Source organism: Arvicola amphibius, chromosome 1 (assembly GCF_903992535.2).
Source record: "Arvicola amphibius chromosome 1, mArvAmp1.2, whole genome shotgun sequence".
Classification (NCBI taxonomy): Eukaryota; Metazoa; Chordata; class Mammalia; order Rodentia; family Cricetidae; genus Arvicola; species Arvicola amphibius.
Window position 1 is genome coordinate 91,759,592 of NC_052047.1, and position 13,053 is coordinate 91,772,644.

The window sequence follows — 13,053 nt, forward strand, 5'->3', positions numbered from 1 at the left end:
GAAACCAGAAATTGTCCTTTATTTATGCCAATGACTGTTAACCATGCCCCAAGGGTAGGAATGGCTAGGGCTGTGTCTCAGTTAGGGTTCCTATTGCTGTGATGAAACACCATGACCAAACAAACTTGGGGAGGAGAGGGTGCATTGGCTTACCCCTCCACAACACTGTCCATCACTGAAGGAAGTCAGGACAAGAACTCAAACAGGGCAGGAACCTGGAGGCAGGAGCTGAAGCAGAGGCCATGGAGAGATTTTTCTGCTTGCTTCTATGGCTTGCACAGACTTTCTTATAGAACTCAGGACCACCAGCACAGGGATAGTACCACCCACCATGGGCTGGGCCCTCCCCATCAATCACCAATTAAGAAAATACCTGAGGCCGGGCGGTGGTGGCGCACGCCTTTAATCCCAGCACTTGGGAGGCAGAGGCAGGCGGATCTCTGTGAGTTCAAGACCAGCCTGGTCTACAAGAGCTAGTTCCAGGACAGGCTCCAAAGCCACAGAGAAACCCTGTCTCGAAAAACCAAAAAAAAAAAAAAAAAAAAAAGAAAATACCTGAGAAGCTCCAACTTATATCAAGTTGACAATGAAACTAGCCAGGGCACGCTGTTCCGGTTAGTTTTACAATGAGCATTCAAGAGCACTTTCCAAGTAGCTAGACTTAAGCATATGTAGACAGAAACACACATCCCAGTAGCTGGCCCCCCAGGTATGTGTGTGGGTATCTGAGAGAAGAGAATAAGTGGTGTTTCTTTGTAGGATGGCTCCAGAATTTACCATGGTTATCACTCAACAGTCTCAGGCCATTGCTCATGGCCACTATAGGGAGGGCAATGTTTGATGGTGCTAGCAGCCAAAAAGTACAGCTTCTGGTGGAGAAATATGGATCAGGAGGCAAACAGAGCCCACAGAGCTTTGAGCAAAACTAACCATAGGGTTCCTGGCTCCAGAACACTTATTCCGGGTATCTCAAACTAAGCAAACCCAGAGAAAATATTTATATTATGCAAATAGGAGCTTCTGGGTTGTGTGGTGGTATTTGATCTCTGTAAGAGATTTTCTAATGATGATGACGACGAGGTACGCTTGAGTGCATGTGTGGAGTTGATTCTCGCCTTCCACCATTCCGAGGTCGTCAGGATGGGCAGAGGATGTCTTTACCACAGAGCTGGCCTTGTAAAGGCTGTCTTAAGATGATCTTCTCTTCAAACACAATAAATGTCTGCGAGAAGGACCAAGAACTTGCAGTTCTAAAACAAGTGTTCGTCTCACACAGCAGTTTCCTTAATTGCACCCAGCTATCGGGAGGGAGGAGGGGCTGCCCAGTGAGCGACTCCCTGGTCCCTCAGGAAGCCTGAAGTCTTCAGTCGAAGGCTCAGGGTAGCCTCTCCATACCTCATATATTTCTGTTGACCTTCGTGATGTTTTTAACCATGCACTATTTTTAGGCGATGTGAGTTTTACTTCAGAAGGATGAAGACCCCACCACTCCTTAGTTAGTTGGGTTATCCCCTAAGGCTGCTAAGTGAACCTCAAGAAAGAACAGCTTCTACCCTTCTTACTTCAAAATTCTGCAAAAATACACTCAAATGTCTAGCAAGATTAACTATTGAGCGCTGCCAGCATGAGCTCCTCAGCCATGCTGACAGCTGTGTGACTCAACTGTAAAAATATAAAAGTCAAGGGCGTTTGTGAGCTCTTTGCTTTGGAGGGCTAAGAACTGGGTCACAGGCATTTGGTTAACTTTTGGGTACTGTTTTGGGCACTTTGAGTGCTCTAGGCAAGGTAAAGAAAAAACAAAGTCAAGGGGATGCATATAGCAAATGTTGCCTACGAAGACACCAACTGTTTCCACAAAGTCTGCAATTAATGAGATTTACACATTGGGAGAAACTAAAAAACAAAACTGAACACACAATGCTTTGAGAGCTATATAAACTCATACAGGAAGTAGAAAAAAGGGAAGTGACCTTTAGCATAGTTGACAAGGTCCTATTTTTGCTTCTAAAGTTCAGAAGCAATAATCGATCAACAGATGTATTGATCACTCTTAACTTTCCCTGTGGCCTCTCTGCTGCCGAACTCTTGAAGGTTTTCAAACGCCCTCCAACCTCAGTGAGTACTGCAGCTGTAAGCATGCTGGAGGCTGACTCCTTTTGGTCATTTGATCCACTCTTGTGCTCTTGAAGAACGACAGATGAAGCCAAGTGCGGTGGCACTCGCCTTTAACCCAGCCCTTGGGGGGCAGAGGCAGGCTGATTTCTGAGTCTGAAGCTAGTCTGGTCTATATATAGAGTTCCAGGACAGCCAGAGCTACACAGAGAAAGCCTATCTCGAAAATAAATAAATAAAACAAAGAAATAAATAAATGAACCATGCAAGCCCTGACAAAAGTACACATTATCTCAGAAATCAGCATTCGCCTTTGTCTGATGACAATGTCTAAATTTCTATTTCAGAATTTACAGCAATAGCAACAATAATAATAATTTGCTCATGTGTTCTGAACATAACTTTAAAACCAGAGCTGCAGGTCTCCTGAGGAATGAGGGTCTCTAATCAAATCCTAAAATTGTTGAGCAATCCCCCTGCAGAGGGGCAAGCAAGGAACGGAACTCGTTTCACCAAAGAGAAGTGAGTTTGGCTCTTCTCTTGAACTAAGAAGACAACTGTTAGTCACACATTTTCATTTCCAAAAACGTTGTCATGACTCCAGAAGGAGCCGAAAAAGACACAAAAGCATGTAAGGAGCCAGCTTAATGTCCTTGCTTCCAAAGTCAAGAAGGAGCTCCTAAGCTGGGGTTTATCCTTAAACTACAGACATACTCGGGCAGAAGAAATCTCTCATCTCAAGGAAGTCCGTGAGGTGTGGCGGCTGCTGGAGCCTCACCTGACAGAGCGGTCATCACTGCCCGTCACAGCCAGAGGCTTCTTGGGGTGCAAGGCCAGGGCCCAGAGCTCGCCCTCGCAGTGGCCCTGGAGGATGAGTACTGGCTTATCCCGCTCTCGCACAATCACTTCAAAAATCTCGCTGTCCTGGGTCCCTGCCAGGAGGCGGTCGGCCTTCCAGCACACGCTCCGGATAGACAGGCCTGGTGGAAGAAAACAGCTTTCCTTTATATGGTCCACACATAAAGCCAGCACTAAGTGAGCGCTCTTTCACAAGATGCCGCCAAGATGCTCTTTCATCTGATGCTACCTGTCTTTAAGTCCCGGGGTGGAGAATCCACTCCGCTGGCATGTTGGATGTTCCCCCTACACCTGTGACCTTATTTGCTGAAGTGACCGCTCTGCCTGACTCAGGAAACCTATGTGCTTTTACAGAAGACATATTTTAAGTACTACATTTTAAACAGTAGAAAAATCAGACTTTACGCAAACCTAACCTTCTGTGATCTTGAGCTTCTTTGGTCTGTTCAGTTCCTTACTGAGTTTGTTACCTACTGACTTCTGCAGGGAATTGTCTTACAACAGAGCTCAGCACACCAGCAATTCCATTTCCCTAACTCTCCCGAAGCAGGGCTGCACTCTGCTCTGGAGCCTGAGCTGCCTCGGTGTATAGAGCTCCAGAAGCCGGACATTGCTCTCCCTTGATTCCTGGTTAGTCAGATGTCCAGGGGTGAATATTTTGCTCTCTGGGGATCAGAGATAGACTATAATTATGAAGACCTTGTAACTTATCATCTGATCCCTTTCAAAGTAAAAGGAATGTAAAGCAATTAAGTTTTCATATTTTTAAAACATATATATTGGTCAAAAATATAACTTTAATATGCTGAAAGACCTAATAAAAATAATTATATAAAAAGTTTCACAAAAAATTTTATCATGAAATTCTACTAACAGTATTATGAAAGGGAAATTTTAGGACAAGGAATAAATGGAGCATAGATTGTTTTTAGGATCCTGAAATTGTTTTGTATATGTCACTATGTATTTGTCAGAACCCATGGACTACATGTCACCCATGAGAGATCCTTCATGTGGACCATGGACTTCAAGCAAAAATGCCCTCCACTGTAGGTGGGATGCTGATGTCGGGAGACCGTCACTGTAGGTGGGATGCTGCTGTCGGGAGATCGTCACTGTCCTAAACCAGCCCCTCAGTGATACCCATTCGTTCAGCTCACCTGCTCTTTACTCTCAACCATATTTATGCTTTAGTCCTTGGAAATCTTGTGATTGAATTGATGAAGTAAAAGTTAAAGGTTTTTTGAAAATACTATGAATACTATGTTGGGTACACATTTTTGTAGAGAATAAAATAAACTCCTGGTGTTTAATAATTTTCTTAAAATCTTATTTTTTAAAAATAACCCATAAGTAATGCTAAGTCAGATGGGATACTAGGAAAACTGTTTGGTGATTTGGGATTTCTGAAAACCTTACTGCAATCCTGATCTATGGTCTTCAAAAGGTGCATGAGATACTTCATTTATCTGTCTTCTGGTCTCTTTCTCTCCCTCCTTCCTGCCCTCCCTTCCTCCCCTCCCTCCATCCCTCCTCCTTTGGCACAAAGCTATTTGTATGTGAGATAACTCTCTTTGCCTGACATTTGGCATTTTATCTGGTACATTGTGGAAACATTTATTCTTCCTCCACCTCTGTAACCTCTGTGGGTGAGCGAATGAGTTCAGAGAAAGACTAAGAAACCCTTAGCCTTTGTTTTTAAAAAGCAGCTCAAGAGGGGCTGAGAAATGGTCGGTTGGTGATGCAGCCGATATGCAAGCACAAGGACCTGAGTTTGAGTCCTGGCACCCAGGTAAAATGCTGTACACAAGGTCACGTGTCGACAATCTCAGCTCTGGGGACCTGTGAGGATCCCTGGGGTTGCTGGACAGTCAGCCTAGCCAAATCAGTGAACACTGGGCTTAGTGAGGAACCCTGTATCAAAAAATAATTGAAGGGCCGGGCGGTGGTGGCACACGCCTTTAATCCCAGCACTCAGGAGGCAGAGGCAGATGGATCTCTGTGAGTTCGAGACCAGCCTGGTCTACAAGAGCTAGTTCCAGGACAGGCTCCAAAGCCACAGAGAAACTCTGTCTCGAAAAAAAAAATAATAATTGAAGAAGACACTAGCACACACACACAACACAACACAACACAACACAACACCACACACACACACACTCAGAAACCAAGATGGATTTTCCAACTCTGCCAAGTTACATGGCACACAGTATTTTCAGACTGCATCGAGGGAATTCCTAGGAGGGGCTTCAGGGATCTGGCTGGGGAAGGGCTTCAGAATGTAAATTAAGACACAGAAAGCAGAGGTTCCTACCTGCTTTCCAGTCTGTATCTCACAATCTGTGTTTTTGTAGACTTCCTTTAACAACAACAACAACAACAACACCCCTTCTAGTGAATTAACCAGGTTAGCTGGGAAACTGAACACTTAGCAAAAGCAAGGAGGCTGAACTGACAAGGTATGTGTACGTGAACATGGGAAAAGTGGAGAGGAAAGAGACAAAAAGGAGGGAGAAGGGGAGAGACCAAAGAGCAGGCAAAAGAGAAAAGGGAACAGTCACCTTCATCACTTGTAGCACCCTAGTGAGCTGTGACCATTTCCTCTGAAGCCAATGTTAAGGTTCTTTAAACAGACAAGTTATCTTTTGTCATATCAGATTAGCCTACTCTAAGGTCCCTTAATGATGCTGGGTCACTTTCTTTTCGGAGACAACCATTTTAAATAGAAATTACTTCCCAAGGGCACATCAGTGGGAAAGCCGATTCAAGCCACGCCCACTTGCTTCTTCTGAACCTAATGCGGTAACTGGGCCTCTGACCACGTGGTGCGCAGAGCCTTGAGGCCCCGCCCCCAGGCATTTGGAGAGACCCTACACTTCCCTGACTAGGCTTCAGGACTTCATTCTTCTGTCCAACCAGGCTTGGCTTTTCACATTTCTGACACAAGTACAGAGAACAGGACTGTAATCGCGGCCCTAGCTGGCTGGCCAAGGCAGCCATTGCATCCGTGAGTTTTTAAGCTGTCTTTGCTTCCTTACCTTCGGCTTTGGGTGTCCGGAAACAAGCTACTATTTAGAATACGGTTAGAAACCCGATGGTAGCTAAATGAAAAGCAAGAAAAACTGCTTTCATGATTTAAAGTCACAGAAATGCTCTTCTTTGCTATGCATACTGTGTGTGCTTTTAACAGTGTGGAGATGCTGGCGTCTGTGTAGGATTTCACGCCCTCGGTTTACCAGGCTGAGAAAGGCTTAGCTCTGGCCTGAGCATGGTACGTGTGGCCAGCAGATGGCAGTAGAGAGCAACCTACCCAGCCAAACCTGAACAATCCTCTACAGGGGAAACCAAATTCGTATTAACCTTTCGTCCTTGTTTCGTATTCCTTCAGAAAGTAGAGAACAACACCTTCCAGTCCCCAGGCTGGCTTGACAGGGACTGCTGGCCTGTCAACATCGACACGGGCCTCATCGTTAAAGGGCAATGCGCACTGTTCACGAGTTAATCGAACGGATGGATTTACACGCCAGCCCTCTTAGCTCCGGACACCGTAAGCTATTTATTCTTTCAAATCTCCAGTTCCCACATCTCTATGAAGATGACATACGCACTCTCACTCCACAGCGACGCGGCACCTAGCGCCTAACATCTGAGAAATGAATTGATCAACATATGCAATTATTCTTACCCAGCAGGCCTTTCTGCACAGTGACCTTTTTGAAAGGTCACGTCTCAGTCTAGAAGAACCTTCTATGTGGGGGTCAGACTCCAGCCCCGTGGGAAGCCATCCAGTAGCTCTGAGGATGCTGTCACTGGCTTCTCCCCTTGAGGGGCAGCTACTCTTTACCTTTCGGCTGATCCTTTTATTATTCTGATGTGCCAGCCCTGCAAACCCTCAGAAGGCAGAGTGCTGGTCTAACACAGAGAAAATTAGCGCTAGACTAAAATGGCCTTTCTCCCAGTTATGTGCCTGGGGAAAGGCAAACTGGCAGGAGGGAGGAGTGTGGTTAAACCCAGTCTGAGGCCAGAAGGCATGCAAGGAGCACAGGGCAACCTTCCCAGCTCTTCCTATGCACCAGAGTCTTCATGAAGTATCTAAAACAGACAGATGTCTGGATCCCACCCCGACATTCCTCTTGCTTGGTGTGGAGTGGAGTGGCGTGGGCAGGGGTGAGTGGGTCGGGCATAGTTAAGCGTAGCCAACCCAAGCTGAAAATCATTGTCTCCCACGCCTAGCTAGGGTGCTATCCGGGTGATGGTAAGTAATGGTTCTTCAGCAGAGGTTGAAAACTCGACCCCAGCACGTTAGAAAAGCCGAGGCCCAGTGACGCAGGGCAAAAAGCCCGCACAGTTTTGTTTTGTTTTTGAAAAATTCAACAAGCAGGCATTCCACGGATAACCTTTGCCCACAGACAATGGTGATTTAGGAAGAGACCTTATCAACTCTGTGGACCATGACGGGCTCCAGAGACCCATCTGTGGACCCTGAGAACACCACATAGAAACTTCACATTCACACCAGACTGGGAGTGGCTCAGGGGCCTATGAGCTTGCTGTGCAAGGGCAGATTCCCAGCACCTACGTGGGCATGGAGGCACATGGAGGCACATGGAGGCACACCTATAATGCCAACATTATAGGGAGACACGGACAGGAGGATCCCAGGGCTCACTGGCCAGCTGGTCTGGCAATAGGTGACCTTTAGGTTCAGGGAGCAACCTTGTCTTAATGAGGTGGAGGGTCACGGAACATGAAAAACCGGATGTTCAGCTAGAAGCGCCACCTCTACTGACCAGCACTGGTGAGGCTGGTCACGAGCCGACATGCTACTGGAGGAGTAAGGTGATCCTGAATGATACCAGCTACCAACCCTGTGATCTGCCTGCAAGGTACAAGGACACAATAGTGGCACAGAATTATGGGAGTGATCAAGCACTTTTTGGTTGTATTTAAGGCCCACTTCATGAGATGGGACCCAAATCTAACATTGCTGAACTGGGCTAGAACCTGAGACTAGACATGTCATGTGCCTGGGGGAAACTCGGTGCCAAATTCTGCTAAATGAATCTCACAATAAAATGATTCTGAATGGCATACTGCTATAGATTAGTGCATCCAAAGAAAAGATTCTTCTCGCAATAGGGTGGCAGTTAACTGGACAATGTACAAAAAGTGAGACTTGAGAGTGCTCACTCCCAAACAGGATGTTCTCATCAAACTCCTCCCCTTCAGGCTCAGGAATCTATGTGGAGGGGGGGGGGAGCAGAAGGGCTGTAAGAGCCAGAGGAGGTGGCTGACTCCAAGGGAACAGATCTTCTAGACAAAAAGGACCGATACACATGTATGATCATGTCACAGAGCCTGTGGCAGCACACACAAGCTCTGCACAGGCACAAACTAGACAAAAATCCCTGCACTGAGGCGGGGAGGTGACACTAGGTCCCACTGCTAACTAGAAAGCTCCTGGCAAATGATGCCTGCTGGAAAAGGTAAAATTGTTTTCCCTGATGGAGTGTCACTAGGGATATCAAGACACTTTAGGGCAGCAATAGTTAGCTAACACAAAACAGACTTCATGGGGTTTTGGGGGAATTGTCTTGTTATATTTTTTGTCTTATTTTGCTTGTTTTGTTTTTCATTTTACTTTGACTTTGGGGAGAGAGAGAAAGAGAGAGAATGGACATGAAGTTGGGTGGGTAGGATCTGAGAAGAACTGGGAGATAAAAATATTATCAAATAATATCAAATCTGTGGCCTACTTTTGGATCAGCATGAACACTTGTCCAACGGGTCTCCATGAGGCCAACACCCGTGGAGATGGCCTCTCACTCGGCAAGAACCAGTGGACCTCGGAACAGCACAGAATACCGCTGCATCTCTCTCATGATGCTGATGATTCTCGGGGTGGTTTGTGGGCTCACTTTGTCAATCATGCATAGGACAGATGTACTCATTCCTGGAAAACCTCATTTTTCCCCAAATATTTGCCCCTAAAATTCTTTGGGAACTGGTGCTTCTCTGGCTTCTTATCTGGGAACACCAGTCATCCCAGACCCTGGGAACCCTTCTGATTCAGGCTGACAGGATCAGAGACCGTAAGAGTTAATGGGTACATATAAGAAAGCAACACGTGGACATTAACTGCATCCTCTAATTCTAGGAAAAAGCATTAAGATGGACAAAGAGGGCCTTATCAAAGTCTGCCCTTTGTAGAGAGGCCTGGGCATGCAGGAATGTTTGCAGGACAAGCAGCAGTTGGAGAGACAAGCTAACAATATACAGGCAGTTGATGGCAAACCACCTTTATTTCTGTAAACATGCTTTGTTAAGTTTTAAACACCATTGTTGTCCTTGAGAATGTGCACCTACGTCCATCATCTTTCAGCTTTGTAAGGACAGGATGTATCTGGCTTGATGCTTAGCCAAGCTAACAAAATGCTTTTGGTTTAAAAGTTGTTTTGATGTAAAAGTTGGGGGAAAAAAACCTATTTGTTTTTTTCTGGAGGCTAATGCTGGAAGGTGGGAGAATCATGCTTGTTTTTGAAGTATAAATAAAGACGGCTCCAGCTATTCAGGGAGCTACTCACACAGCTTGTGCGAAACATATGGTGGTTGGACGTGTTTTTCTTCTGCTGACTCCCCTTCCCCTCTCAGGACCCAATCCTGGCTGCGGTGGGACTATGGTACCAGTCAACAGTTTATGCCTGCAATCTCAGCACTAACTGAGGAGGCTGAAGCAAGAGGATCAGCAGGTGTCCAAAGCTAGCTCGGGCAGATTCTGCTTCAAAATAACAGAAACAGAAGGAAGAAAGTAAAGTGGGGGAGGTGGAAGGCAGGAGGAAGAAAAGAAGGGACGGAGGAAAAAAGAAAAAGCTGAATAGAGGTGTCCTGCGGTGGTCTGAAAGAGAATGGCCCCGCAGGCTCATATGCTTGAAGGCTTAGTCACCAGTTAGTGGAACTGTTTGGGAGGGATTAGGAGGTGAAGCCTTGCTGGAGTAGGCGTGGCCTTGTTGGGGGCCTTGTATCACTGGGGGTGGGCTTTAAGGTTTCAAAAACCCACACCAGGCCCTGTCTCTGCCTTGTCTTTCCTTCTTCTCTCTCTCTCTCTCTCTCTCTCTCTCTCTGCCCACTGTCTGCAGATCAGGATTTAAATTCTCAGCTACGGCTCTAGTGTCATGCCTGTCTGATCCTCTGAGACTGGAAGGAAGCCCCAATTAAAGGCTTTCTTTTATAAGAATTGCCATATTCACGGTGTCTCTTCATAGCAACAGGATACTTGCTAAGACAAGCACCGATAGTTCTTCACAAATAACCAAAATAACAGTGCATGGTGACATTTTGAGGAGGATATGGGCAAACACTGTGAATCAACAAGAGAAATAGTTAACATTGTAAGATTCAGAAGTCTGTGAAGACGGCATAGCGCACCTGCCAGCACCAGCTCCACAGTCAGGGCGGAGAGCGGAGAGCCTCTCCTTCTCCCTGACTGACTGAGAGTGCAGACGCTGGAGACCACAGCTACGGGAGATTAGGAGTCCTTGGAGGCTTGTGGCACGCTGAGGGAAGCAGCCCACTCTCTGCTCAGCAGTCCCGCTTTGGAAAAGTGCTCACGCCCAGAGAATTTTCAGTGCTACCGTCAGAGGCTACCTTTAACAGTTGGGGCCCCATAGACATTCTAGAAGTTGGCTTGGGGTAGCTGCCTTACTAACCCAGCTTGACCCAGAATAACAACAGTGGGACACAGGTGTCTCACCACAGAGAAAACTGAGGGACAAATCCTGGTGTGGAACAATTCTATATCCTGTCAATTACGTTTTAAATAAATGCTGATTGGCCAGCAGCCAGGCAGGATGGATAGGTGGGACAACCAGAAAGGAAGTAGAGGTGGGGCAATGAGAACAGGAGAATTCTGGGAAGGAGGAAGCCCATTCCTCCGCAGTCCTGCCCAGACCACAGAAGAAGCAGGTTGTGACCTGCCCCACTGAAAAAGGTACTGAGCCATGTGGCTAACATAGATAAAAATAATGGGTTAATGTAAGTTTTAAGAGCTAATACAAAGCCTGAGCTAATGGGCAAATCAGTTTATAACTTATGGAGACCTTTGTGTGATTTTCTTTGGGACTTGCTAGCTGTGGGAACTGGGTAGGACAGAAACCCCAGCAAGCAGGCCCTCCATGTTACACTTCCCAAGACCAAAGGGATGGCCAGGTGCATGTGGACTTCTGCCTCGCAAAGACTGAAAATGTGGGTGCAGGTTCTGCCACATCTTAACCCTGCATTTTGATGCAGTACCCTTTGGCTCACAGGTAAACAGGGATGCCGGGGGTTCCCACTGCTGCCTCACACTCAGGTTTATGGAGCCTTCAGCTCCAACTACCACAGGTAGAGCCAGACTCATAATGACAGCAATGGGGAACACGTAGGCTCCTGCTAACACCAGCCTACATGGTTCCTGTTGCTTTACACCCTGTGGGCCGTGGTCAAGAGCGAATGTGCATACCGCAGATGACATACTGCTGCTTCTGCTACCACCTCTTCCTGTGCAGGATCTGGGGCAGCACCGCTGGCTGGTCAGAGGGAAACTCTTAACTACTGCTGGGTCCACCAGCGCCAGAAGCCTTTGTTATTTGCAAAGCTAGCATCATAGTAAGAGAAGAAACCTCTAATGCCCCATTAGAGCCACCAGTCCTATTGCAAGAGCAGATACACAACAAGCTATGCATCCTCACTGCTGCATATACTGCATCAGGCTGAGCTGCTAATGTTCCCACATCTGTGTGGCCGGCAGGGATGGTAGGTCACTGACTTTATTGTGAATACACTATGGGTAATAGCCACAAATTATAGACAGGAAAAAAAGCCATAGAGAGACTATGGTACCAGCTAGAAAGGAAGTCAATCATTTGTAGCAAACCAGCATCCTAAGACACAACTTCAGGAAAAGCTATTTAATAAGACGATCACCTCCACAGGAGTAGCAAAGACAACTAATTTCTTAGACAGGCAAATCTCACTATAGGAGTGTAAGAAACGAGAAAAATAAGGTAGTAAGTCTCTAAAAGAACACAATCATCGTTACCAGAGCCTAAAGAAGTCAATATAGACAAAACACACAGCAAAAAGTTGAAGTGAGTTCTCAGAGACCTCAGACAGGCAGATGAAGTTGGAAAGATGAGGCAGGATATGGATGAGAAAGTCATCAAAGAGATTTTGAAAAGGAATCAGATGGGAATCTTGGAAAGGAACAGGTCACTAACAGAAATAAAAATTCAGCCAAAAGTCTAAACAGTGTGAAGAGGGCACAGGAAGACTGAAGGTCAGAGGTGGAGGGTGACTACACAGAACCCACAGTCTCAGGACCCGGTGGGGCAGCTGCCCACATGAACTCACAGAAACTGTGAGAGCACACACAGGACCTGCCCAAGTTCAAGCCCAATAAGAGGGTTGGGGTGGCCATGAAGTCTCAGCCCTGCCTGAGGATGTTTTCTTTAGGGTGTGACCTCTCATAGGTGAACCATGCCCCAGGGCATGAAGTTGGGTGGGTAAGGAGGTAGAATTAATCTACAAGGAATTGGGGGTTACTGAATATGATTAAAACACATTGTATAAGATTCTCAATGTCAATGTAATTTTTCAAAAGCCTAAATACCAGATTAGATCAAGAAAAGGAAGAATATATGAACTTGAGAGCAAGTCTTTTGAAATATGAAGAACGGGGGAGTGCATTTACTTCACATATGCCAGACTCTGGGCTCAAGGCCCAGCCACAAAGCAGTTTTAAGGGAACGTCAAGGAGCAAGGGGAGGGAGGAAGAGATGACAGCAATGACACTGGAGGAAGAGGGGATGAGGCAAAAGTGGTGTCCTGGTGACATTATTAAATAAACTAAGCTCTGCACTGGTGAGTACTCAAAGGGAGTGGAGGAAGACCTAAGCGAATGAAGTCCTCAGTGAAATGGATGGCTGATAAGGGCACAACCATGCTGGAGACTCCAAGGCTTAGGCCAGCCGCAAAGCCATCACCCATGTGACCCAGGCTCAAGAAAAATGACAACGCTTTCCCCAGAGTCTGAAGTTTGAATTGAGT

At 46.4% G+C, this 13,053-nt stretch overlaps 1 protein-coding gene across 4 annotated transcripts in view; it reads right to left on the reverse strand.

Moving 5' to 3' along the window:
* The window catches only part of Eml6 (EMAP like 6), a 160,438-nt gene that overhangs the window by 107,356 nt on the left and 40,029 nt on the right, over window positions 1-13,053 (reverse strand). For all 4 annotated transcript variants that reach the window (XM_038313523.1, XM_042054357.1, XM_038313533.1 and 1 more), the window contains exon 7: window positions 2,891-3,092. In XM_038313523.1, the coding sequence (XP_038169451.1) occupies window positions 2,891-3,092 (202 nt within the window). The remainder of the gene's footprint in view (window positions 1-2,890; window positions 3,093-13,053) is intronic.